The sequence below is a fragment of the Dendropsophus ebraccatus genome, chromosome 8 (genome assembly GCF_027789765.1).
Source record: "Dendropsophus ebraccatus isolate aDenEbr1 chromosome 8, aDenEbr1.pat, whole genome shotgun sequence".
NCBI lineage: Eukaryota > Metazoa > Chordata > Amphibia > Anura > Hylidae > Dendropsophus > Dendropsophus ebraccatus.
This window is the reverse complement of record NC_091461.1, coordinates 123309932-123336436: the sequence shown is the minus strand read 5'-3', so window position 1 is coordinate 123336436 and position 26505 is coordinate 123309932. Positions and strand designations below refer to the sequence as shown.

Genomic DNA, 26505 nt, shown 5'->3' with positions numbered 1-26505 from the left:
GAGACCGGATCTGCTCCAGTGTTTTGGTCCCTGGGCTGTCTCTTTCGCTCTCGCTCTTTTTCGCTGTCTCTTTCTCTCTCTTTGGCTGTCTGGCGCTCTCGCTCCCCAAGTTGTGAGGCCACCATTGAGTTGCAGGGTCTTTCCTGGGATTCTCCTCCTCTCTCCGTACTGTGAGGGATGAGTGATTGGTGGGCTCTGATTTGTGGATCGGCCTTAATCAATATTACAGTTAACTGGACATGTAACCTCGATAACGATGATTGAATGATAATGACACGCCCCTCTTGTAAGCCACACCCACTTGGCAGTGCCAAACTGGCCAAAAGAACAATCGTCACCAGATCAGGTCACTTAACCAAAGCCGTAGTCGGTAAGGTTTTTTTTTTTTTTTAAGGTTTATCACCCGCCCTTGTCTGACTGCCGGGATCATGGATGCGGGGTCCCCCTTTAGGAGCCGTCACATAGCAAGTAAATAGAACAGCCTTGTGCAGGCGGGACCCCCATTAATTCACATAGGGAGACACAGGACCCCTCTTGTCGGTGGCGTCTCAGCGGTCGGACCCCACTAATCCGGTTCCTGAGGACGGCTTATAATCTTGGCTCTTATAAAGATACCATATTGTTGGTTGATTCCCTGCCCCTCCGGAGCTGTCAGCAGACTGCAGCCTATAGTAACAGCTTCTGCTGACAGGTCTGTAACACTGCGCATGCATCTTAGGGGATGTCTGGTGGAGCGTCCCTTTAAGGTGACAGGTATTAGATGCTCACCCCATCTCTCTGCTCCCTGCCCCCACTTTCCCTCCTCTCCGCCATCTTGTTTCCTGACGTCTTTGGTTCAGGTTTCTTTCCTGTTTTCCTGGTGTTTCATGGCTCTGTCCTCCCTCCCCCGTTTTCCTTTGTACTCTCTCTTTGCTGATCCTGATCTCCTGTCCACCGTGCGGTCTCAGTAGTGCATGAGCTGCGGTTCTCTGCGGCCTCCGCGCTTCAGGGTGCAGATGGGATTAAGGCCGTTGTGTCCATGTGATGTAGGGAGCGGAGTGCCGCCATGTGGTGGTAGCACCGGCTGATACTGGTTAAGGGGCTGTTCACCAGAAAAATTGTTTTAAATTACCTGGTGCCAGAAATTGCCAGAGATTTGTTATTTACTTCTATTAAAAAACATTTCCAGTCTTCCAGTACTTATCAGCTGCTGTATGTCCTGCAGGAAGTAGTGTATTCTCTCCAGTCTGACACAGTGCTCTCTGCTGCCACCTCTGTCCATGTCAGGAACTGTCCAGAGCAGGAGAGGTTTTCTATGGGGATTTGCTGCTGCTCTGGACAGTTCCTGACATGGACAGAGGTGGCAGCAGAGAGCACTGTGTCAGACTTGAGAGAATACACCACTTCTGCAGGACATACAGCAGCAGATAAGTACTGGAAGAATAGAAATATTTGTGAACAACCCCTTTAATCCAGACCTGATGGGGGACCGGGTTGTTGGTATTGGGTCCCCCTGAATCTTGTGTCATGTACCACCCTCAGACCCTGCATCAGTTATACCTAGAGTTCTCCTTTAAGGCTCGGTTTACCTGCAGTCGCTCTGATGGTAATGCTGCAACTAAACATCCAGCAGCCGTGTCACATTGTGATCTTCCTAGTGACCCCCATCCTGAAGGCGTGTGCCCCCCGAGGTGCAGGTGGATTATACATGGCGGATTCAGGGAGTACAGTAGATGGAACGCAGTCAGGAGATTGGGGGTCCCCTGACCTCATACATGGATGGTCTCCTTGTCTGGATTGCTGGGTGAGGGGCCCCCATCTTCATAGATGAAACTCCACATGTGGCCCCCACCTGTATCATCCTGACATTGTGACCCTGGGGCCAGAAAACCTTGTGCCGCCTCTGATGGGTCCGGACACCATGGAAGCCTGAGTCCTTTTGTGGATGAGATTGGGTAACTGTGGTCGCCCCTGATGTATGTGAATATACCTGTATACTCCAGAGCTGCGCTCACCATGCGTCAGGGTGTCTGTGAGTCAGTGTTTACTAACCATCCCACTGAACTCCTATTATACCATCGACACCAACTTATTATTCAATATGGTTTACACCTTTATGGGGGATTGTGGTGTCCTGTCACACAGTCCCCCTTCACCTCCTGTGCACGCCCCGTCCCCCCTCCTCTTCCTCATGTGCGCTCCTCGTCTTCCTCCTCTGTGCGCACCTCCCCTAATCTGCGCCCACTCTGTCCCCCACTCCGTACACACCCCATCTCCCCTCTTCCTCCTGTGTGCGTTTCGTCCCCTTCCTCCTTGTCTTCCTCCTCTGAGCGCACCTCCTCTAATCTGCGCCGACTCTGTCCCCCTCCTTCTCCTCTGCTTGCACCCCGCCCCCCACCTCCTCCTCTGTTTCCACCCTGTCCTCTTCCTCCTGTGTGCCCAGTACTCTTCCTCCTCTGTGCGCACCTCCCCTAATCTGCGCCGGCTCTGTCCCCCACTCTGTACGCACCCCTTCCCACCTCCTCCACTGTGCCTGCTCTGTCCCCCTCCTTCTCCTCCCGTTGCGCCCTCCTCCTTCTCTGTGCCCACCCCGTCCCCTCCTCTTCCTGTGTGCACCCTGTCCCCCTCCTCCTCGTCTTCCTCCTCTGTGCGCATCTCCCCTAATCTGTGTCCCCCATACCACCACCTCCTCTGTTCCCGCCGACCCCCACCTCCTCCTCCTCTGTTCCCACCCTGTCCCCCTCCTCCTCGTCTTCCTCCTCTGTGCGCATCTCCCCTAATCTGTGTCCCCCATACCACCACCTCCTCTGTTCCCGCCGACCCCCACCTCCTCCTCCTCTGTTCCCACCCTGTCCCCCTCCTCCTCGTCTTCCTCCTCTGTGCGCATCTCCCCTAATCTGTGTCCCCCATACCACCACCTCCTCTGTTCCCGCCGCCCCCCACCTCCTCCTCCTCTGTTCCCACCCTGTCCCCCTCCTCCTCGTCTTCCTCCTCTGTGCGCACCTCCCCTAATCTGCGCCGGCTCTGTCCCCCACTCTGTACGCACCCCTTCCCACCTCCTCCACTGTGCCTGCTCTGTCCCCCTCCTTCTCCTCCCGTTGCGCCCCATCCCCTCCTCCTCTGTGCCCACCCCGTCCCCTCCTCTTCCTGTGTGCACCCTGTCCCCCTCCTCCTCGTCTTCCTCCTCTGTGCGCATGTCCCCTAATCTGTCCCCCACACCACCACCTCCTCTGTTCCCGCCGCCCCCCACCTCCTCCTCCTCTGTTCCCACCCTGTCCCCCTCCTCCTCGTCTTCCTCCTCTGTGCGCATCTCCCCTAATCTGTGTCCCCCACACCACCACCTCCTCTGTTCCCGCCGCCCCCCACCTCCTCCTCCTCTGTTCCCACCCTGTCCCCCTCCTCCTCGTCTTCCTCCTCTGTGCGCATCTCCCCTAATCTGTCCCCCACACCACCACCTCCTCTGTTCCCGCCGCCCCCCACCTCCTCCTCCTCTGTTCCCACCCTGTCCCCCTCCTCCTCGTCTTCCTCCTCTGTGCGCATCTCCCCTAATCTGTCCCCCACACCACCACCTCCTCTGTTCCCGCCACCCCCACCTCCTCCTCCTCTGTTCCCACCCTGTTCCCCTCCTCCACTCTGCATGCTTTTCCCCTAGGACTGTAGGAAGGACCATCCTGACGTGTTCTCCTCTCTCTTCCAGGCTCGCTCTTTATGTATATGAATATCTACTTCATGTTGGCGCCCAGAAATCCGCACAGACCTTCCTGTCAGAGGTGAGAGCTCCCATCCTTCTCCATGTCTGTAACATTGGGGACATACTCCAGGCCTGACCTGGCTCTGATCACGCAAACCGAAAGCCGCAAAGATCTATGATGTCATTAGAGCCGCTGCGGTCGGGAAAGGGCTTGTGCACGTTTTCCAGGCGCTATCGTTCCTCCATGCTGTGCTGATTCCAGGGGCTGCGGGCTCTGAGATTGTGCCATCTATATGTGCATCTCCATTTCCAGCACATTCCAGCATGTCCTGACAGCTGCCCGCTGGGAGTTGTAGTTCCCGTTGGAGATCACTGCCATAAAGCATCTCATTGCTTAATTGCTGCAAAGAAATTCCATCATCCTCTGAAGTGATCCTATGAAATCCCAGGAGTCCACTCCTGTAGTCGTTCATTGCTGCTGATATAGGTTTAATATAGACTATGCCTCATTAACCCCTCGTTTACCTGTATATTATACTTACCTGTACAGGTGTTTTATGCTGCTTCCTTTGTTCTTACAGATAAGGTGGGAGAAGAATATCACATTAGGGGAACCTCCAGGATTCTTACATTCATGGTGGTGGTGAGTGAAACATTGTGCAGACATACTCCTATACTGTTGTACTTCTGTAGAAGAGGGTGAAGTGCTGTAGCAGCTCTTCACTCTGTACATTTCTAGGATCAATGGGAGCCCCAGAGAATGGGCCCTAATGGTATCCATACACCTGCATTAGGTGACTGGATGGACGTTTGTTGTATGGAGAGAAGAGGGGTAAACCAGACTCCTGATGGTGATTTATACCTCCGAGAACATCGAGGATTGAGCAGTTGAAATCCAACATGTCTAGACATCACGTTCACCACTACCAAAAGGGCAACTCCAGTAAAAAAAAAAAAAAAAAATACTTCTATTAAAAAAATCTCCAGTTTTCCAATACTTATCAGCTGCTGTATGTCCTGCAGGAAGTGGTGTATTCTCTCCAGTCTGACACAGTGCTCTCTGCTGCCACCTCTGTCCATGTCAGGAACTGTCCAGAGCAGCAGCAAATCCCCATAGAAAACCTCCTAAGAGAATACACCACTTCCTGCAGGATATACAGCAGCTGATAAGTACTGGAATACTGGAAATTTTTTTAGTAGAAGTAAATAACAAATCTGTATAACTTTGACACCAGTTGATTTAAAAGAAGAATGTTCGAGCTGGAGTTGCCCTTTAAAGCGGTCATCTAGGATTAAATAAAACAAGGCACAGCTACTTGCAAAAACAGCGCCACCCAGTCCTCAAGTTGTGTGTGGTATTACCGCTCCATTCACTTCAATAGAACTGAGCTGTAAAAACTGCCCCCACCCTGAGGACAGGAGTGTTGGTGTCTCTGGCCACCCCCTTTAATGATGAGACTTGTCTATAGGTATCTGAGTATGGGTATGTAAAGGGTTTTGTATATCTGACTGACGCTTCTTCTCCTCTGCTCACAGTGTATTTTGGGACCTGTACTGTGCCGCGCCGGAGCGCAGAGACACCTGCGAACATTCAAGCGAAGCAAAAGCTTTCCACGACTATGTAAGTGAGCGGAGTTATTCCTTATTGTTCTGGTGCATGATGACACTTGGCTCTTACTCCCCCCAAGATACGGAGTCACTGAAAATGGTGGCGTACAGGGCACGGCTATGTCTGGCATTCCCAAAGCCGATGAATGGAGTAGTGGGCATCCTCAGCTATTCATGTAAATAGTGACTTCCACGACACCTTTATTACTTGTGCTGGTTTGGTATAATTGGTTTATTGTATAGTTGGTTGTTTGCACGACATAGCGATGGCCGGTCCTATGTGGGCAACCATTGCTGCATCTGTTTCATGTAGAATCATTGAGGTAGCGGTGAATGAAGTTGTTGTCTTTCCTGGATCCGCCAGGCTGTGTGTTGTCACCATCAGTGCTTGATGGAAACGGCCAATGGTGTAAGGCAGAGATGGGGAACCTGCCGCCCTCCAGCTGTGGCAAAGCTAAAGCCTGGGCTGTCCAGACATGATGAGAGTTGTAGTTATGCCACAGCCGGAGGACCACGGGTTCCCCATCCCTGGTGTAAAGGGTCGCTGCTGCTATACCTTGTCATGTGCTTTTCCAGTTAGGTGTGGAGAGACGCTGAGGGATCAGGTTACATCAATATATGTTCCTCCCCTTGGTGTGCGCTGCATCTCCCTTCAGGATACTCTTATAACTGATCCACACTGTAAACAATGAATTCTGCAGTGTCCGCCATGTGTTATTGGTCATGTGACCTGCACGGACTGTATTACTTCATTGCTCGGTGTCCTAGGTGCCTCCGGCTGGCTTCTAATTTTGCAGGAGACGGCTGCATTTTTCTGTCCGTTTTTCCATTATAAAAATGTGGATTAAAATGCATCCGTTTTTTTTTTTAACATACACAAAAACATGGTCGACCACATTCCTATGTGCGCTAAACCGAAGCGTTTTCCATCCATCCCTCCCCCCCCCTCCCTTTTTTTTTTCTCCCCACCATCTTCTTTATTGTAAAAACGGATGGAAAAAACCTAGTGTGAGCCCAGCCTCCTAGCTGCGGGGGGCGCTGTGCTGTAGATTTGGGCAGAGTCCACCATACTCCGACATGACAGGATTATTACCATCACTCGCCCTGTTCGGCTCTTTGTGTTGATCTCCGGGTGAGGTGTGAGGGGCCGTATACACGTATGGATGATCTACTTCGTGTTTCAGGAGCTCGGGAATAGGCCGAGGGTCGGCTGGTGACTCCTTTTGTGTATATACATGGGGTTAGCCTGGTCCGCCACTTGCGTTAAAGCCGTGTTACACCAGGTGAAGGAGTTCTAAATAAACAAGATTTTGGCCGGAGAACCCCTTTAAGGGAAACTCAATACTATTTGCAGAGTTGCCTTATAATAGTGTGAAAAAGCGCAACAAGACGCTTATAGGCGTCAGACGGTGTCGGCCAAGTGTAAGCTGTGGTAGTACTACAACTCTTATCATGGCCTGACACGATCAGCTTGGAGTCACAGGTCAGAACAGGAGATTATACCAAATATAGTATAACGTCACCTGGTGGAGATTCCTGAGAAGCGGCGTCTTTCCTCTGATCATGTGACCGCGGTAATAGGCTTCCGCGGAGATAGAAGTGATCGGACGCACAAGTGACCTCCGGGTCAGGTGTCAGGCTGCGTGGGTGGCCGAGCCAAATTATCATCTTGTTTATCCAGTCTGGGTTACAACCTTACAACGTTTAGCCTACTTCTGTGTGTTGTGTTTTGGGCGTCTTTTATCTGCTCTTCTCTTCTGGATCCGTGTAATACTATGGAGACTGTAGTTGAGTTTTTTTGTTTGTTTGTTTTTTAAACTTTTTTGAATTTTTGCAACAGATGTAAAGTGAGCTGTGGGTGTCGGGGGGGCTGATCTTTCGTCAGATCCATTAGTTCGTAGGGCAGTGAGGTTGCTGAAACCTTTTCATCCTCTCCATCCGGTGGACAATAACTTTTAAATATTTAAAATGTTTTTCGCCATAAAATATTAAAGGGGTCGGAGTTGTAAGATATTCAGGAAATAGTCTGAAAACCGTCCGGCCGTTTTAGAGATGGAAACGCTCACTCCTGTGGTTGTGTTCACACAAGGCTGTTTGTACAATGGTCGCCATACCCCCCCCCCCCCCCAGATGAGGGGATCAAACTCAGGCCCTCCATCTGTTACAAAACTACAACTCCCATCATGCCTGGACAGCCAAAGCTTTAGCTCCTCAAACATGATGGTAATTGTAGTTTTTGAACAGCTGGAGGGCCAGAGTTTTTACTCGTGTGCCCTAGATTGATGCGCCCCGACATCAATGCTGAACCCCCTGCATTGGTTTCGGATGCCCCCAGCACTTGCCTGGGGTATATAGGCGGCATTGAGAGTAGTCTGTGCCATACTGAGAGTCCTTGTCCTGCTGATACTGATCCTTATTGTACAATGTTCTGGCTATAAGCGCTGCCGATAATGACGCGGTTGTGGGTAATGAGTCAAAGCTTAGTCACCGAAACCCCAATTATTTCTCATCGCAACCGAACGCCAATGACTCCTGAGAGACGGGAGATGGAACGTCACAGATACTCAGAGGCTCTGGTTCTTTCTCTCCAGAGCTGCGCTCACTTCATTCAGCCTAGTCACCGTGAAGGGGGGTGCAGCGCGGGAGGTCAACCGCTCGAGAGGTCAAACCGCATCAGTCATAGCAGTCATGGCTTATCCTTGCAATACGGCCTCACTTCTGGACTCTGCTGAGATCTTGTGTTGTTCTGGTTCATCAAAAACCTCTAATTTTCTATTGTTGTGTGTACAGCGGCAATAAGACTGTGAATGCACCCTGGGTAGCAGATTCTGCAGTCAGTGTGTCAGCTCCCTCCCCTGTGGGAGGAGGAGATGTATTAAAGGGGTACTCCAGCAAAAATCTCTTTCAAATTGGATGCTTTCAGAAAGTTATAGATTTGTAATTTACGTCTTTAAAAAAAAATCTCCAGTCTTCCAGTACTTATCAGCTGCTGTATGTCCTGCAGGAAGTGGTGTATTATCTCCAGTCTGACAGTGCTCTCTGCTGCCACCTCTGTCCATGCCAGGGACTGTCCTGAGCAGCAGCAAATCCCCATAGAAAACTTCTCCTGCTCTGGACAGTTCCTGACATGGACAGAGGTGGCAGCAGAGAGCACTGTCAGACTGGAGATAATACACCACTTCCTGCAGGATATACAGCAGCTGAGAAGTACTGGAAGACTGGAGATTTTTTTTAAATAGCGGTAATTGTGCGGCCAGGACGGCACAAAATGATTGGTCGATCGTCCTTTTGCTTTCTTCTGCCGTCACCTGCACGTCTTCCTGTTACACGGGGAGATATGTGGCTCATCGTGAGTGTTTCAGAATTGAGCAGACCCTGTTATATGGTTCTGTATTGGCCTGTAGAGTCTTTGGCGTGTATTCACATGTGCCAGTAGTGTCACATGGGTGGAAATCATGTGTATTTTACTCCATATTCTCACCTCACCCAGCACGTGTACTCTCCTATATTTACCACCTCTTGGCGAGTGCAGGGCTATATTGGCATACATGGTTCCATATAGTGTGTGTATATATATTAGTGTATGTGCGTGCTGTCCCTGACCGGGGGTTGTATCCCTCCACCCCTGGGGGCTCCTTGCTCCCGGCCCATAAACCTCAGTTATCTCCTCTTATTGTTCTTTCTCAAGGAAACAAAAGGGACACAAAGCCGTCACATTAGCAATTCGGAGCCTCCACATGGCTAAGAACAAAGCTGACATGGGAGGTAGAGGACGGCAATAAATCAGTGAAGCAGACGGGGACCCCTCCGCCCCGGGATCATGTTAACCCCCCCACCTCCAGCTCAATGTTGTCTCTAGGGCCCGGCCCCTCGTAGTGTGACGTCTCAGGAATCGCATGGTATCATGTACGAGGGTCAGATGTATGATATTCTGACATGATGTGAACTACTCCCCCATCCCCCTTCCCAGGATGCTGAGGTCTTCATCCTTCACTCCACTATATGAGGAGAGGATTAGCCGGAGTCAGTGCACAGGTGTCCTGTGGAGCAGATGTGGATTAAGCCGCAGCCTTCTGTATGGTGCAGCTCACACACCTCACTACACTGCAGCCTTTTGTGCGGTGCTCCTCAACACACTGCAGCCTTCAGTACAGTGCCCCTCACACCCCAGCCTTCTGTATGGTGCCCCTGACACCTCAGCCTTGTGTACGGTGCCCCTCGCCACACTGCAGCCTTCAGTTTAGTGCCCCTCACCCCACTGCAGCCTTCTGTGCGGTGCCACTCACCACACTGCAGCCTTATACACAGTGCCCCTCACACCCCAGCCTTGTGTGCGGTGCCCCTCACACCCCAGCCTTGTGTGCGGTGCCCCTCACACCCCAGCCTTGTGTGCGGTGCCCCTCACACCCCAGCCTTGTGTGCGGTGCCCCTCACACCCCAGCCTTGTGTGCGGTGCCCCTCACACCCCAGCCTTGTGTGCGGTGCCCCTCACACCCCAGCCTTGTGTGCGGTGCCCCTCACACCCCAGCCTTGTGTGCGGTGCCCCTCACACCCCAGCCTTGTGTGCGGTGCCCCTCACACCCCAGCCTTGTGTGCGGTGCCCCTCACACCCCAGCCTTGTGTGCGGTGCCCCTCACACCCCAGCCTTGTGTGCGGTGCCCCTCACACCCCAGCCTTGTGTGCGGTGCCCCTCACACCCCAGCCTTGTGTGCGGTGCCCCTCACACCCCAGCCTTGTGTGCGGTGCCCCTCACACCCCAGCCTTGTGTGCGGTGCCCCTCACACCCCAGCCTTGTGTGCGGTGCCCCTCACACCCCAGCCTTGTGTGCGGTGCCCCTCACACCCCAGCCTTGTGTGCGGTGCCCCTCACACCCCAGCCTTGTGTGCGGTGCCCCTCACACCCCAGCCTTGTGTGCGGTGCCCCTCACACCCCAGCCTTGTGTGCGGTGCCCCTCACACCCCAGCCTTGTGTGCGGTGCCCCTCACACCCCAGCCTTGTGTGCGGTGCCCCTCACACCCCAGCCTTGTGTGCGGTGCCCCTCACACCCCAGCCTTGTGTGCGGTGCCCCTCACACCCCAGCCTTGTGTGCGGTGCCCCTCACACCCCAGCCTTGTGTGCGGTGCCCCTCACACCCCAGCCTTGTGTGCGGTGCCCCTCACACCCCAGCCTTGTGTGCGGTGCCCCTCACACCCCAGCCTTGTGTGCGGTGCCCCTCACACCCCAGCCTTGTGTGCGGTGCCCCTCACACCCCAGCCTTGTGTGCGGTGCCCCTCACACCCCAGCCTTGTGTGCGGTGCCCCTCACACCCCAGCCTTGTGTGCGGTGCCCCTCACACCCCAGCCTTGTGTGCGGTGCCCCTCACACCCCAGCCTTGTGTGCGGTGCCCCTCACACCCCAGCCTTGTGTGCGGTGCCCCTCACACCCCAGCCTTGTGTGCGGTGCCCCTCACACCCCAGCCTTGTGTGCGGTGCCCCTCACACCCCAGCCTTGTGTGCGGTGCCCCTCACACCCCAGCCTTGTGTGCGGTGCCCCTCACACCCCAGCCTTGTGTGCGGTGCCCCTCACACCCCAGCCTTGTGTGCGGTGCCCCTCACACCCCAGCCTTGTGTGCGGTGCCCCTCACACCCCAGCCTTGTGTGCGGTGCCCCTCACACCCCAGCCTTGTGTGCGGTGCCCCTCACACCCCAGCCTTGTGTGCGGTGCCCCTCACACCCCAGCCTTGTGTGCGGTGCCCCTCACACCCCAGCCTTGTGTGCGGTGCCCCTCACACCCCAGCCTTGTGTGCGGTGCCCCTCACACCCCAGCCTTGTGTGCGGTGCCCCTCACACCCCAGCCTTGTGTGCGGTGCCCCTCACACCCCAGCCTTGTGTGCGGTGCCCCTCACACCCCAGCCTTGTGTGCGGTGCCCCTCACACCCCAGCCTTGTGTGCGGTGCCCCTCACCTTATGCCATATTTAGGATTGAATTATATCTTGTGCGTATATGTTGCGGCCCAACAAGGGACCATTACAAGGGCAGGCTGTGCTCTACTAGGTCTATAGACTGGGGGCTGATACGGTCATTTTGTATACACCTCTGTACATCCATCCTCAGTATGAAGGCATTTTGAATCTGCAGAGATGGTTGATGGGACATAAGACTTCCTCTGGTCCATGCGCCGGGGTCGGCCTCTCCTTGGTGTACCCTCCTGTGGGATGGAGACGAGCTGCAGTCTGTAAAGCCTCATATATCATCACGTCCAGTACGGGCTATATCACTACATAATTTATGCATATGCTGCGTTAATACTAATGTCCACAGAGGACGGGTCTAAAAGCATCTGACCTGCTGGGTGAGAACAGCGTCCTATACGGATCTAAGGAATACGGGGATCCGGCCTCAGCCGCTGGTCACATGACTGAAATCTGGAACTGATCTGGTTGGAGAATCCGCTTCTCTTCCACCTTCCATTAAATCTGGTGAGGAACGGGCCGGCGGGGCACACAGTGCTGATCCCTCCACATGCTGCGAGATGTCTGTTCTGCTTATCGATGGGGGTCCGAGTGGTCAGACCCCCACCAATCACTTTTTATTTTCCACTACCAGGATAGGAAGTCTTGGATCTCCAGCTGCAAAACTACAACTCCCATCATGCCAGAACATCCAAAGCTTTAGCTTCCCTACCCCTGCTCTATGCTATGGATATTGTTAGAATACCCCTTTAACCTGACATGGGGGCACACTTCTCCCTTTCCTGGAGGGCGGCTTCCCAATCATGAAAAATTCATTGAAAATTGTGTAAATTTCGGACGCTGATGTTTCAGAAGGATCGCTCTTGGCATGCTGGGTATTGTAGTTTCCTGTTAGCTGGAGACCATTACCTTGCAGTTGTAATAAAACCTGGATCATGTAAATATAAAGGGTCTGCCTTGTCCCTTTCATGTATCCAACACCCCTCCCCCCTCAAGGAGTCCTGTAAATTGCTGGGACCCTCCAGTTCCCGGCGCACGTTGGTCGGACAGTCTGGGGATCACAGGAAATGATGCTGTAAATTAGTCGCATTGTCCCGGCCTCATCAGGGGCCATTATATGTATCACCTGTGTAATAGGCAGGATATGTACAACCTTACTGCATGTGCTCTGCAGCCGGGGAGCCCCCCCCCCTTCTATAACTCCCCGAGGACCTGCAGGGCAGCTGGGTTTGTTCTCCAATCCTCCGGCCTTATAAACCAAACAGCCCATATGTGCCGATGGGAAAAGAGTCTCTCCCGCTGCTCTCAGTATGGGATTCACCTGTCCTTACAGGGGGCGTTCACAAAAAAAAATTCTGTCAACTCAGCTGGTGCCAGAGATTTGTAATATATTTCTATTAAAAATCTCCAGTCTTCCAGTACTTATCAGCTGCTGAATGTCCTGAAAGAAGTGTTGTATTCTCTCAAGAGTAGCAGCAAATCCCCCATAGAAAACCTCTCCTGCTCTGGACAGTTCCTGACATCGACAGAGGTGGCAGCAGAGAGCACTGTCACACTGGAAAGAAAACACCACTTCCTGCAGGACATACAGCAGCTGATAAGTACTGGAAGACTGGAGATTTTTATTAGAAATTAATTGTTAATCTCTAGCTTACTAATTACTAATCTCTAAAAAAAAATGTTTAGGTGAACAACCCCTTTAAGCTAAAATAAACAAGCGGCTGCTGAGTGATCGTAGCCAGGTGACCTGTCCGGGGCCGGTCGAGGTGCCAGGGCCACAGGGGTCAGTGTTAGAGTGGACGCATTGCTTCTAAATGTCACTGGAAGGGTCAGTGGTTTTGTATTGTGATGGCGGGGGTCCTCACTGCTGGTCCTCCCCCCTGCTGTAGGTATAGATCACTGGGATTAGTGGTATCTGACCACCCAGGACCCCCTCCCATCCTGCTTTTTCCTTGCACAATGTCTCTCCCAGTCACCTCCTCATTTACCTGAATAGTGCTGCAGTCCCTCTGCACTGCTGTGAGCGAGCCGCAGGGCTGACTCTTACTATGGCCCACTAATGCGTCTATATGTTATACTGGAGATAGGAAATTTCCCAGAACTTATTGGGGTTCTGATTCGGTGGAATTGGGGAGTGATAACTTATTCTAAGTAGAATCACGGCACCCGTCCCCCCTAAAAGGAGCGGGCCGGGGTGCGCTGGGTAATGACACGGAGTCAGGTCAGGACTTATTCTGCCCTGTTACACGGAGTGATAATCTAATCTATCAGGCTGATTCTGCAGATTATCGCTCTGTGTAACGAAGACAACAATCCATCGAAAAACTTCTTCCGCTGATGTCGTTTAAACTTGCAGAAAAATCATTGGCCAGTGGCCGTGCACAGCTCCGTGTAATAGTGATGCTCTGCGACCGGATCAGAAGTCCCAACGGCGGCTGCAGTGTCCGTTCAGTCCTTGCTAAGCGATCATCAAGCCGGCTAACAGGCTCAGTAAGCGAGGGGGAGGAGGGGGGGAGGGGGGTCGTCTGTATGATGATCCAGTGTTTGCCCGTTGAAGGGTTATGGACACCTTAAAGGGGTTTTTCCCATAGAGGACACATCCCCTGAGTGTATGATCTATGGGGGGTCCTGGTGGCCGCAGACATTATCCTCTTGCCAGTGTCATTCGTAGAAAACCAAGAAGCCTAAGGCCGCTCCCGCCTGCAGAGCGTCGCCCCTTGCTCCCGCCTGCAGAGCGTCGCCCCTTGCTCCCGCCTGGGGTCTGAGAGTGCACATAGATGGGCCGTGAGGTGTCAGGACAAAGGTGGGGATGACATTCTCTTGTGCTGAGGAGATAAAAAAGAATGGCTGCCTCCCCTCCCCCCTCAGGCATCTGGAGAGGGAGAACAATCCCGGAGATTAGGGGTAGGAGACTCTGGACTTCCCATCCTCCTCCGGCCGCCGCTTCCTGCCGGGAAGACGTTACACAGGATCCGCCGCTCTCCCCCGCTCTGTTGTATATGCAGTCTGGAGGGGGGGGGGGGGATCAGTGTGATGGGATCTGACGCTACTGATCAGTGATAGAATAGGTGGAATAGGTTTTGCCTCGGGCCGTGCATGACGTCACAGTGGCTGCCAAGATTTTACTTTCCGCTACATTGAATGGGGTTACATTGATCCGCTTCAGTTCTGCAGATCTGCTGCCTGATGTGCAAGCTCGGCTGTGATGACCGTGCACACTTACGGCCGTCTTTATAGTCATGTTTGTCAGGAAGTGTTATGATGTCATCCTGTGACATCATCGGTACTGTTGGCTTCAGCAGTGGAGCATTAAAAGATCAATTTCATCCCAGACCTGAACTCTAGCCATGATCCAGGCGGTTAGTCTTGTTTGGGCTCGTGCAAAACTACAAACCCCCTTGATCTGATGGCTGTTAGGACAAGATGGGGATTGTAGTTTTGCAATAGCGGGAGAGGGCCAGGGATATACAGATAGGGAAATACAAATCTGTAACCCTCTAACACTGAGCATGTACCCCCCATCCTGAGTACCACCTGTAAGGGCCCTATTCCACCGGACGATTATCGTTTAGATTATCGTTAAATTGTTCAAATCTAAACGATAATCGTTCGGTTGAATAGCAGTTAACGACTAACGACCGAACACGCAATCGTTGATCATTTAATAAGACCTGGACCTATTTTTATTGTTGCTCGTTCGCAAATCGTTTGCATTGAATAAGAAGTCGTTCGCAGTAGTGACGAACCCTATAACACTGAGCACGTCCCCCCCCCCCCCCCCCCCAACGCCCCGTTCAGCAGGGAGCCCTCGTCCGCCCACCAGCTGATCTTTCGGTGCCCTGATTTCTCGTGAGTCATGCTGTAACTGTAAGGCCATCATCCCCGTTGACGCACGTGATCCATCGTCGAGCGATTTGCGGCTCTGACGTGTGAGTCAACGGTCTGTGAACACGTTCCTGGACGTCTGCCAGACATCCATCCTGCCGCTGGAAGGGCCTGTGATTCCTCCGGACCATCTGCTCCTGGTAATCTGAAGACTCGTTCTCTGGTGGATACCACAATGAAGCCGGAAGTTGGGGCTTGTGCTGCAGCTTTGTCTTATCTACTGGTCTCCAGCCTGTGCAGTACTACAACTCCCAGCATGCCCAGAGAGTGACACACACCACTGCCTTATAGGGCCCACACATGCATGGCCGCCTGTACTCTGCAGGATCCCCGTCCATGTGATTGAAGGTGGCCTGCCATCCACTCACTCTTCTGGATTTTGCAGCGTGCAGATTGCATCCTGTAAAATGCACAATAAAATGTGCAACCAAATCGACACCTTGCATATGCAAAAGCTCCAAGGTCTTATATTGCAAATCCAAAGTGCAGCCTTAACCCTTTAGACCAAGGATGGAGAACATGCCGCCCTCCAGCTGTTGAAGAACTACAACTGCCATCATGTCTGGAGAGCTAAAGCTTTAGGCCCTTTTCACACTAAGCTTTCCAGTGTCCATCATGGTAACGAGAGAACGAGAGAGATTTGTAATTTACTTCTATTAAAGGATCTTCCAGCAGGAAGTAGTGTATTCTCTCCAGTCTTCCAGTACTTATCAGCTGCTGTATGTCCCGCAGGAAGTGGTGTATTCTCTCTAGTGTGACAGTGCTCTCTGCTGCCACCTCTGTCCATGTCAGGTAATGTCCAGAGCAGCAGCAAATCCCCATAGAAAACCTTTCCTGCTCTGGACAGTTCATGACATGGACAGAGGTGGCAGCAGAGAGCACTGTGTCAGACTGGAGAGAATACACCACTTCATGCTGGACATACAGCAGCTGGTAAGTACTGGAAGACTGGAGAGAATACACCACTTCATGCAGGACATACAGCAGCTGATAAGTACTGGAAGACTGGAGAGAATACACTACTTCCTGCTTGGAGAGTAGAGACAACCCCTTTAAGTATCTGCGGCTTATGACTACAAGTGATTTTCCTGCCACACATGGTGGATGTGCGCTCTGGCATGGATTGCAGTGCAGGATTAGTACCATGGACCTACTACTTCTAGGCCGGGCTTTATTGGGCAGAGGGGCCGTACAATGTCAGATCGGCTTCATGGCCGTTGGGCCTCTGCCTTGGCCGTTGTGGCTGCTGTGCATTTTTCTGTATGTCTGTGCAGCCCATAGAGCTGCTGCTGGCGTCCTTGTACATTGTCTCTTCTGGATGTCTGCACCATCTGCCGAGAGAAATCCGGGGTCACATCTATAATGGATGCGGAGCCTTTATATGCCGCAGACTGATGTGACCCGGTGGTCTGGGGGACGAGATCCATGAGTGGGCGGCGGATTGGGGTCCCTGTATGTACAGCGCAGCTGATCGGGCCTGTGCTAGGGTAACCCCCAGATCTGGACCACTTCCTCAGGGGATGATGGATGGATTTAGGGTCTTGGCACCATATGGTTGTGGGATATGAAGTTTGGGGGTTGGTGGTGGTCTCTTCTGAGCAGAGTATAAGGGCTGGTTGGGGTTCGGATAAGTAACAGTGCCCTGATCCTTGACCATAGGTTGATAGGGATGTGATGGCTCCCGGGGTGCGGCTGTGTTAGCTGGTGGTGGAGGGGTCACATAGCCTGTAGTAGATCAGTGGTTGGCATCTTCTACTTTATGCTAGCACAGTAGATCAGTGGTTGGCATCTTCTATACTTTGTTAGCACAGTAGATCAGTGGTTGGCATCTCCTATACTTTATGCTAGCACAGTAGATCAGTGGTTGGCATCTCCTATACTTTATGCTAGCACAGTAGATCAGTGGTTGGCATCTTCTATACTTTGTTAGCACAGTAGATCAGTGGTTGGCATCTCCTATACTTTATGCTAGCACAGTAGATCAGTGGTTGGCATCTCCTATACTTTATGCTAGCACAGTAGATCAGTGGTTGGCATCTTCTATACTTAGCACAGTAGATCAGTGGTTGGCATCTTCTATACTTAGCACAGTAGATCAGTGGTTGGCATCTTCTATACTTAGCACAGTAGATCAGTGGTTGGCATCTTCTATACTTTGTTAGCACAGTAGATCAGTGGTTGGCATCTTCTATACTTTGTTAGCACAGTAGATCAGTGGTTGGCATCTTCAATACTTTGTTAGTACAGTAGATCAGTGGTTGGCATCTCCTATACTTTATGCTAGCACAGTAGATCAGTGGTTGGCATCTCCTATACTTTGTTAGCACAGTAGATCAGTGGTTGGCATCTCCTATACTTTATGCTAGCACAGTAGATCAGTGGTTGGCATCTCCTATACTTTGTTAGCACAGTAGATCAGTGGTTGGCATCTTCTATACTTTGTTAGCACAGTAGATCAGTGGTTGGCATCTTCTATACTTTGTTAGCACAGTAGATCAGTGGTTGGCATCTTCTATACTTTGTTAGTACAGTAGATCAGTGGTTGGAGTCTTGTATACATCTATATAGCTCTGTATAACTCTTGCATGGAGGACAGCTCAGGAGTTTTGCTTATTGTTGTGTTGTATATGAATTATCTGCATCACTTCTGGTACAAAGACCCCGTATAGTAAAGTGCGTATGGAGTGGCAGCGGAGAGCCCCCATGCCCTCTGTATCCTTCTCCCCCATACACTGCCGGTCCCGGTGGGGGTTAAGGGGCCCACTTCCTTCTGGATACCGCCGGGTCTTGTGTATTTTCTTTGGGCTGGAGATCAGGCCTGGGCTTTGTTTCCTCTGATGATTTGTGTTGTTGCAGCAGTTCAGGGGTTAAGGCCCTGTGGTTGAGGATAGGGCGGCCATCCTGCAGCCCAGGACCCCCCAGCAGATGCATTGGGTGGGGGTGGGGGAGGGCAGTATTTGCATAACTGATTAAGGCCTTCAGGGGGATTACTGGCAGAGGGGGGAGGGCTGGGGATGGCACAATGGCTGCTACAAAGGAGGCAGATCCTCTGCATTCCCCTATAATGCCCTTTATTGTAAGGAATGTCTCCAGGCCTGACCCCGTGCACGGCTAAGGGGGTATATAGCATAGTATACAGCAGGTTATCTGTGCACGGCTGACTAGGTATATAGCCTAGTATACAGCATGTTATCTGTGCATTGCTTGGAGGGTATATAGAATAGTATATAGCCGTTTCTCTTTGCACGGCTGATGGGGTATATAGCAGGTTATCTACACGGCTTAGAGGGTATATAGCATAGTATACAGCATGTGATCTGTGCCTGCAGTCCCTGATGCGATTGTATGACGTCTCTGTCCTCATTGGGTAATGGTGGAGTGTGGTGCTGGATCTCTATGGTGTCGGTGACCCTGAGACTGGTGGCTTCTCCGTAGTTCTCCATGCTGACGCTTTCCCCTATAGAATTTCTGGCATCCTGAGTATTTGTGCTGCTGCAGTGTATGGGGGGCTCCGCTTATACCCCTCTCTATTATCCACCTGCTTCTCCTCCTTCCTCCTTATTAGTTTAATAAATATATATAGTGTGTGTTTGTGTATATGTGTACATATATATATATATATATATATATATATATATATATATATATATATATATATATATATATGTATATGTAATGTCATTGGCTCTGACCCACTCACTCTGCCCTGTATACATAGGAGGAGACGTGCCCTGACGCAGCTGCAGTGTGAAGGCCTTATTCCACTGAACTTTTTCGAACGATTATCGTTCATAAAATCGTTCAAACGACCGCTCGTTAACCATATTAGATCTGTGGAATAGCTGTAAATGAGCGAACGACAACAGCGAAATAGTCGTTGAGTCGTTCACTATTTTTTATTTTTCAACATGTCGAAAAAAATCGTTGGTCTTTCAACAATAATTCGCTAATCTTTTCGTTGAATAAAAAATCTTTCAGTCGTTCTTAAAATGTCTACCTACATCTCCCCACGTTTTAAACGACCATGTAACGACCGCAAAAAATCGTTACACTACAGATATTATTCACGTTCCCACACGTATTGTGTTATTGTTCGCTTAAAAAAATCGTTAAGTGCTCGTTGACGAGCAGTCGTTGGAGCGAGTCTATGAACGATAATCGTTCCGTGAAATAGGGCTTTAAAGCATGGGGCAGAGAGTTGCAGTATTGCGTCCATGCAGGATGCATCTAGGGGTTTCTATGGGGCAGATCTGCAGCGTGTGAATGTTCCCCTATCCGGCAGGTTTCTCCCATGTAACGTAGTCGTGTATAAATTTCCTGATGATACGGCCCCCACCACCAGTCACACTATATATATTTTGCAGGAGTTGTCGGGGCTCGGTGTATGTAATGAGTGTGAGCTCTGTTGTCCGGCGTCCCTGCTTAGCATATTGTGTCTGATTGATGGCTGTCAGGCAGGCAGCCGGCCGGGAACAGATGCCCCCGCACCCCAGGACACCCTGTACTCCATAATAATAGGAGACGGGGAACAAAGAGCGGGGGCCGGACTGTTAGTCTGACGTCTATTCTCCTCACACCTGCTTTGTTTGTTTACCCCGGACCCTCCGCCGTTCACACGGTCTCCGCCATTCACACGTTGTTGTGTGCTGTATAACCTGCGTTCTATGGTGACGTCCTGCAGCGAGGAGTCATGTGACGCCAGAGATGCAAGGACTTGTTTACCCGTTGGCCGCAGTGTATCGGTAGTATTTATAGCAATAGATCAACTATGGGGAACCTGCCACCCTCCAGCTGCTGCAAAACTACAACTCCCATCATGCCTGGACAGCCAAAGCTGTCAGCTCTCTAGGCATGATGGGAGTTGTAGTTTTGCAGCAGCTGGAGGTTCCCCATCCCTGGCTGATTATCCTGACTGGGGATGGTGGTAGCAGGGATGAGTCGTGGGCAGATACTCAGCGGTAACAATCTAGTGCTGTTGACTACAGATCTCCAGTGTGTGACCTTACAGGATCTGCACTAAGCCATTACAGGAGACGAATCCCATTTTAAAGCGGATACAGCACCACTCCTGTCCTCAGGTTGTGTGTGGTATAACAGCTCGCCTTCATTCACTTCAATGATTTCAGCTGCAAAACCCCCGCACCCATCCTGAGGACAAGAGTGGCGCTGTTTCTAGACGCCTGGACGTCCCGTTTAAGTTGGCGGCTAGTGAGTGTCCTGTCTATTTCATCATAGGCGAGGGTCGGGCGGGTCCAGAACCTTTAGTGGTGTCAGCCTAATTCCCATCATGCCTGGAGAGCAGAAGCGTTAGCTGTCTGACCTGTGATGTGGGCCATATTGTGGAGGGATTTTGTCTTCTATCCATGAGTCATTTTTCCATAATATAAGGCAGTGATGGTGGAACCTTCAGCCCCCTCAGCTGTGGCAAAACTACAATTCCCATCATACCTGGGCAGCCAAAGCTTTAGCTCTCCAGGCATGATGGGAGTTGTAGTTGTGCAGCAGGTTCCCCGTCCCTGGTCCTTTGTGCACGCTTATAGTAGATATTGGTGTTGTCCATCTTTGGGGTCTCTGCCGTTTGGCCTGATATCAGGTGGCGGCCGGCGTCTGTCTAGAGAACAGCAGGTGTGACGGTCCTGCCGGCTGAGGATGATGGGATTACTATAATGAGATAAGAGACTTAGCGGGATTCCAATTAAACTTACCTGACCGCCCGCTCGCTCAACCTGTCAGCTGTGCTCTCATTGTGTCAGGTCACCGGAGACCCAGTGCTAGTGCCTGGTGTGATATAGCATAGTATATAGCGGGTTATCTGTGCACGGCTGCCGGGGTATATAGCATAGAGACCCTGTGGTAGTGCTCGGCGTGCAGACCCATCACTGGAGGCTGTGTATTAGTGCCCGGTGTGCAGACTGGTCATCAGATGCCACTTGCTTGTGCCCAGAGCACAAACCCATAACCGAAAATCGTGTGCTAATGCCCTGCGTGCAAACCCATCACCAGAGGCCGAATGCTAGTGCCCTGCGTGCAGACCAATCACCAGAGGCCGAATGCTAGTGCCCGGCGTGCAGACCAATCACCAGAGGCCGAATGCTAGTGCCCGGCGTACAGACCAATCACTGGAGACCCTGTGCTAGTGCCCGGCGTGCAGACCCGTCACCGGAGGCTGTGTATTAGTGCCCGACGTGCAGACCCATCACCAGAGACCCTGTGCTAGTGCCCGGCGTGCAGACCCATCACCAGAGGCCCGGCGTGCAGACCCATCACCGGAGACCCTGTGCTAGTGCCCGGCGTGCAGACCCATCACCAGAGGCCCGGCGTGCAGACCCATCACCGGAGACCCTGTGCTAGTGCCCGGCGTGCAGACCCATCACCAGAGGCCCGGCGTGCAGACCCATCACCGGAGACCCTGTGCTAGTGCCCGGCGTGCAGACCCATCACCGGAGACCCTGTGCTAGTGCCCGGCGTGCAGACCCATCACCGGAGACCCTGTGCTACTATAGTGCAGATTCTATGCGTCTATCTGCAGTAATGAGCGGGGCGCGTACAGGAACGCTATCCATGAGGATGACGCCGGGCAGGAGAGGTTTCAGCATGGACGCCTCCTGACAGATGTGACTTATTTTCCATGAGAAATCATTGTGTTGTAATGCAAAGCGAGCGGGCTGAGCGGCCTGTATACAGCAGCATGTATATAGCAGCACCTTACTGAGGCCGCTCTTGTTATGCTGATTGGCGCTCTTTGATGGCATTGTGACACTGATGCCGAGCGGCTGATCTCATGCTGATCCTGACCGGCTGGAGTGGAGGGCAGGAGCTCCCCCTGCTGGTGCATCTGGGGAATGATTGGTTGTTTTTGTTGTCCTGCAGCTTTTGTATTGAGGCCGGTCTCTGCAGGATGACGCTCCTGGACGCCATGTTATCTATCTTACAAAAGCCAATTGGTAATATATAAAATGATGTACTGAACTGTATAGATATCATATACTGTGAAAGGTGTGTAACATCCGTCATGGCCGCAATGTATTTACTGCAAAGCAATTCCTGAATCCAGATCCTGTTGTTGCATCTGGATTCAGTAATTCAGTGAGCAACCAACTGCTTCCTATAGGGATACACACGGTATACACATCCCACTGCTTCCTATAGGGATACACACGGTATACACATCCCACTGCTTCCTATAGGGATACACACGGTATACACATCCCACTGCTTCCTATAGGGATACACACGGTATACACATCCCACTGCTTCCTATAGGGATACACATGGTATACACATCCCACTGCTTCCTATAGGGATACACATGGTATACACATCCCACTGCTTTCTATAGGGATACACATGGTATATACCTCCCACTGCTTCCTATAGGGATACACACGGTATACACATCCCACTGCTTCCTATAGGGATACACACGGTATACACATCCCACTGCTTCCTATAGGGATACACACGGTATACACATCCCACTGCTTCCTATAGGGATACACACGGTATACACATCCCACTGCTTCCTAAAGGGATACACACGGTATACACATCCCACTGCTTCCTATAGGGATACACACGGTATACACATCCCACTGCTTCCTATAGGGATACACACGGTATACACATCCCACGGCTTCCTATAGGGATACACACGGTATACACATCCCACTGCTTCCTATAGGGATACACATGGTATACACATCCCACTGCTTTCTACAGGTGTGTAATCGGGGGGGCACAGGCTCGTATAGTGTGTAATCGGGGGGGCACAGGCTCGTATAGTGTATAATCGGGGGCACAGGCTCGTATAGTGTATAATCGGGGGCACGGGCTCGGATTATATGTAATACATCCGGGGTCACTTCAGCTTGTCAGACTTATGGCCGTCACTCTATTGTCTGTAGCCTCACACTCTTTACATGAAGTATTTGGGTGCAGGGTCTTCTCGTTGGTCCCCGGGGTGCAGCCGTATGTGACGTTGTGCCAGCGGCCGGTTGTGGTCTGTATGAGCTCCCGGTCATCATCGGCCTTGGAGGGAATGGGAGGACATTGTGTTTGGTGATGAATGTATTGGTAAAGTCTTTGATAAATTAAAGTTACCCTGTCACCCCTTGGGGGGGGGGGGGGGGGGCATGAAGCTCCGCCTTGCCCATAACAACCAATCAGATTGCATTTAATGGCCGTTCCCTCCACTTAGCATCTTTCCTCATGTCTAGATAGTTCTGCAGCCTAACAAGATTGACATGTGAGGGTCTTCCTGCCTGCACCCCCACAGATCAGCTATTTAAAGGGGCTGCATGCTGATGTAACTGCTGAAACCTGTGACGGCCACTATCTGTAGCCACGGTGAACAGGACAAGGATCGGCCTTTAATCTCGTACGGCTGGATAACCCCTTTAACCGAGTGTCTCTTCCTCCTGTAGAAATGCTGGGCCTTGTAGTCCCCTCTGTAGCTCACTGACTGTTCTCGTCTTTCCTCCGCAGAGCGCAGCAGCCGCCCCCAGCCCCGTGCTCGGTAACATTCCTCCAAACGATGGCATGCCGGGAGGGCCCATTCCCCCTGGATTCTTCCAGGTAAGTGTGTTCAGCGATGGTGGCGGTGCTGGGTGCACAGGTGCGGAGGCTTCGCTCCTCTGCTGCTAATTACAGACTCTCTAATCAGCAGAGTCATCAGCGGCTTTAATGTTTAGAAGCTGTTACACAAACGCCGCACAACGGCTAATTAATTTCTCTTAATTAAGACAACTGGCGGTGGTAAGTGGCCGCGCCGACTCTGGCAGAGGCTTCGTGGGACGCGGCACAGCTGCAGAGCCTGCTCCGCGGAGAGCGCTACGATCTGTCCTCCTAATGGGATACCCCACGCCTTCTGCTCCGATAAATGTCTGATCTAGAGCGCTGTGCCAAGAGCTCTTATCCACGGTTATCCGATGAGCGGTGATGGGAGTGCCGGATATACGCAAGCCTGGCACTAAGCTATGGTTTTCTGTTTGTTTCAGCAGGGTCCGCCTGGGTCCCAGCCGTCTCCTCACGCTCAGCCCCCTCCTCACAACCCCAACATGATGGGGCCTCACAGTCAGGTAAGTGGGGACCCTGGATTGTACCTATACACCTTCATGGGTGTGGATATTATATTAGGGGGCGTCTGACTCCTGCCGTGTGTCTTAGCACCACAGCATCCTCCATGTTATACGGCAGGCACCTATATAGTAGTATATGCACTGCCATATTGTGTCCTAGCACCTCAGCATCCTCCATGTTATATGGCAGGCACCTATATAGTAGTACTGTAGTATATGCACTGCCATATTGTGTCCTAGCACCTCAGCATCCTCCATGTTATATGGCAGGCACCTATATAGTAGTATATGCACTGCCATATTGTGTCCTAGCACCTCAGCATCCTCCATGTTATACAGCAGGCACCTATATAGTAGTACTGTAGTATATGCACTGCCATATTGTGTCCTAGCACCTCAGCATCCTCCATGTTATACGGCAGGCACCTATATAGTAGTATATGCACTGCCATATTGTGTCCTAGCACCGCAGCATCCTCCATGTTATACAGCAGGCACCTATATAGTAGTATATGCACTGCCATATTGTGTCCTAGCACCTCAGCATCCTCCATGTTACACAGCAGGCACCTATATAGTAGTATATGCACTGCCATATTGTGTCCTAGCACCTCAGCATCCTCCATGTTATACAGCAGGCACCTATATAGTAGTATATGCACTGCCATATTGTGTCCTAGCACCTCAGCATCCTCCATGTTATACAGCAGGCACCTATATAGTAGTATATGCACTGCCATATTGTGTCCTAGCACCTCAGCATCCTCCATGTTATACAGCAGGCACCTATATAGCAGTATTGTAGTATATGCACTGCCATATTGTGTCCTGACCTGAGATATGTCACTGCACACCGCTGGCTCCTGTAGCCTTTATAATACTTTTTACGGCTGCTACAAATAGTTTATTTGTGAGTACGGAGAAGCTTGGAGCCATGTGAACGCTACACGAGTGCTGCGTGCTCGGAGATGGATCCACTGATCTCATATTGATGACGTATCCTGAGGATCTGTAAAGCTCCTACATACATACATAGTATATGCCAGCAATACTTCTAGCGTATACATTATACCTGCCCACGGCCCCCAGTCACCTGAAGATGTCTGGATATGATGGGACACCTTATTGTCGCTGACGCACAAATGTTTTCTCATTGGTGGCGCATAGTGGAGCAGAGTTTGTCATTGATACTTCTGCCTGATTTGTATATTGTGATAACTTCCAGCAATACCAATGGGGAGACGGCAGAGATCCCCGCTGCTCGGCTCTGCTGCATCTGCATTCACACAGGATTTATATACTCGGAGTTTTAGTTTTGTGATCCCAATACTCTATTTTCTATTCCAGCCTTTTATGTCTCCGCGATACGGTGGTGGACCGCGGCCTCACATAAGAATGGGAAACCAGGTGAGAGAGCGCCAGGGATTTACATAGTTAAAGGGGTTGTTCACCAAAAATATTATCTTGCAAATCAACTTGAGACAGATGTGGTGTTTACTTCTATTAAAAAATCTCCAGTCTTCCAGTACTTATCAGCTGCTGTATGTCCTGCAGGAAGTGGTGTATTCTCTCCAGTCTGACACAGTGCTCTCTGCTGCCACCTCTGTTCATGTCAGGAACTGTCCAAAGCAGGAGAGGTTTTCTAACATGGACAGAGGTGGCAGCAGAGAGCACTGTGTCAGACTGGAGAGAATACACCACTTCCTGCAGGGCATACAGCAGCTGATAAGTACTGGAGCACTTGAGGTTTTTAAATAGAAGTAAATAAAAAATTTCTGGCACCAGTTGATTTCTAATTTTTTTTTTTTTTGTGAACGACCCTAATAATAATAATAATAATTCTGCAGAACTCTTTGCTAAATGTGGGAAGTGGAATATTGCTCCTGTGTAAGTAAGTCAGTAGGTTCTATACCTTATATACAGTCCATTCATGTATAGCTGTGACCATACTGTCTGTATACATAGAGCTCTGTAATCCCACCTATACACAGTATACAGGGGATTGGCTGAGCCGGTGCCCTCTTTTCTCTCCTTGTTGTGCACCTGTGATGCTGGAGCTCCTTGTACCTGTACGGACGATCAGTATGTGGCTGCCCGATCTCTGGCAGATCCCGCCATTCATTGTACACACTGTCTCACCTTGTCTTGTATAACGTCTCTCACAGCCTCCAGGCGGAGTCCCAGGGTCACAACCTTTGTTACCAAACTCCATGGATCCAACCCGACAAGGACACCCCGGTATGGGAGGACCCATGCAGAGGATGAATCCCCCTAGACCAATGGGCCCCATGGGTCCGGGACCTCAGGTGAGATG

At 51.3% G+C, this 26505-nt stretch overlaps 1 protein-coding gene across 7 annotated transcripts in view; it reads left to right on the top strand.

Annotated features, from left to right (window-relative positions):
- SSBP3 (single stranded DNA binding protein 3) overlaps nt 1–26505 on the top strand; it is a 36207-nt gene that overhangs the window by 4002 nt on the left and 5700 nt on the right. For 4 of the 7 annotated variants that reach the window (XM_069981688.1, XM_069981687.1, XM_069981684.1 and 1 more), the window contains exons 2-8: nt 3677–3749; nt 4252–4313; nt 5207–5291; nt 23599–23688; nt 24111–24191; nt 25539–25598; nt 26357–26497. In XM_069981688.1, the coding sequence (XP_069837789.1) occupies nt 3677–3749; nt 4252–4313; nt 5207–5291; nt 23599–23688; nt 24111–24191; nt 25539–25598; nt 26357–26497 (592 nt within the window). The remainder of the gene's footprint in view (nt 1–3676; nt 3750–4251; nt 4314–5206; nt 5292–23598; nt 23689–24110; nt 24192–25538; nt 25599–26356; nt 26498–26505) is intronic. The other 3 variants (XM_069981689.1, XM_069981686.1, XM_069981683.1) reach the window with 1 other exon arrangement.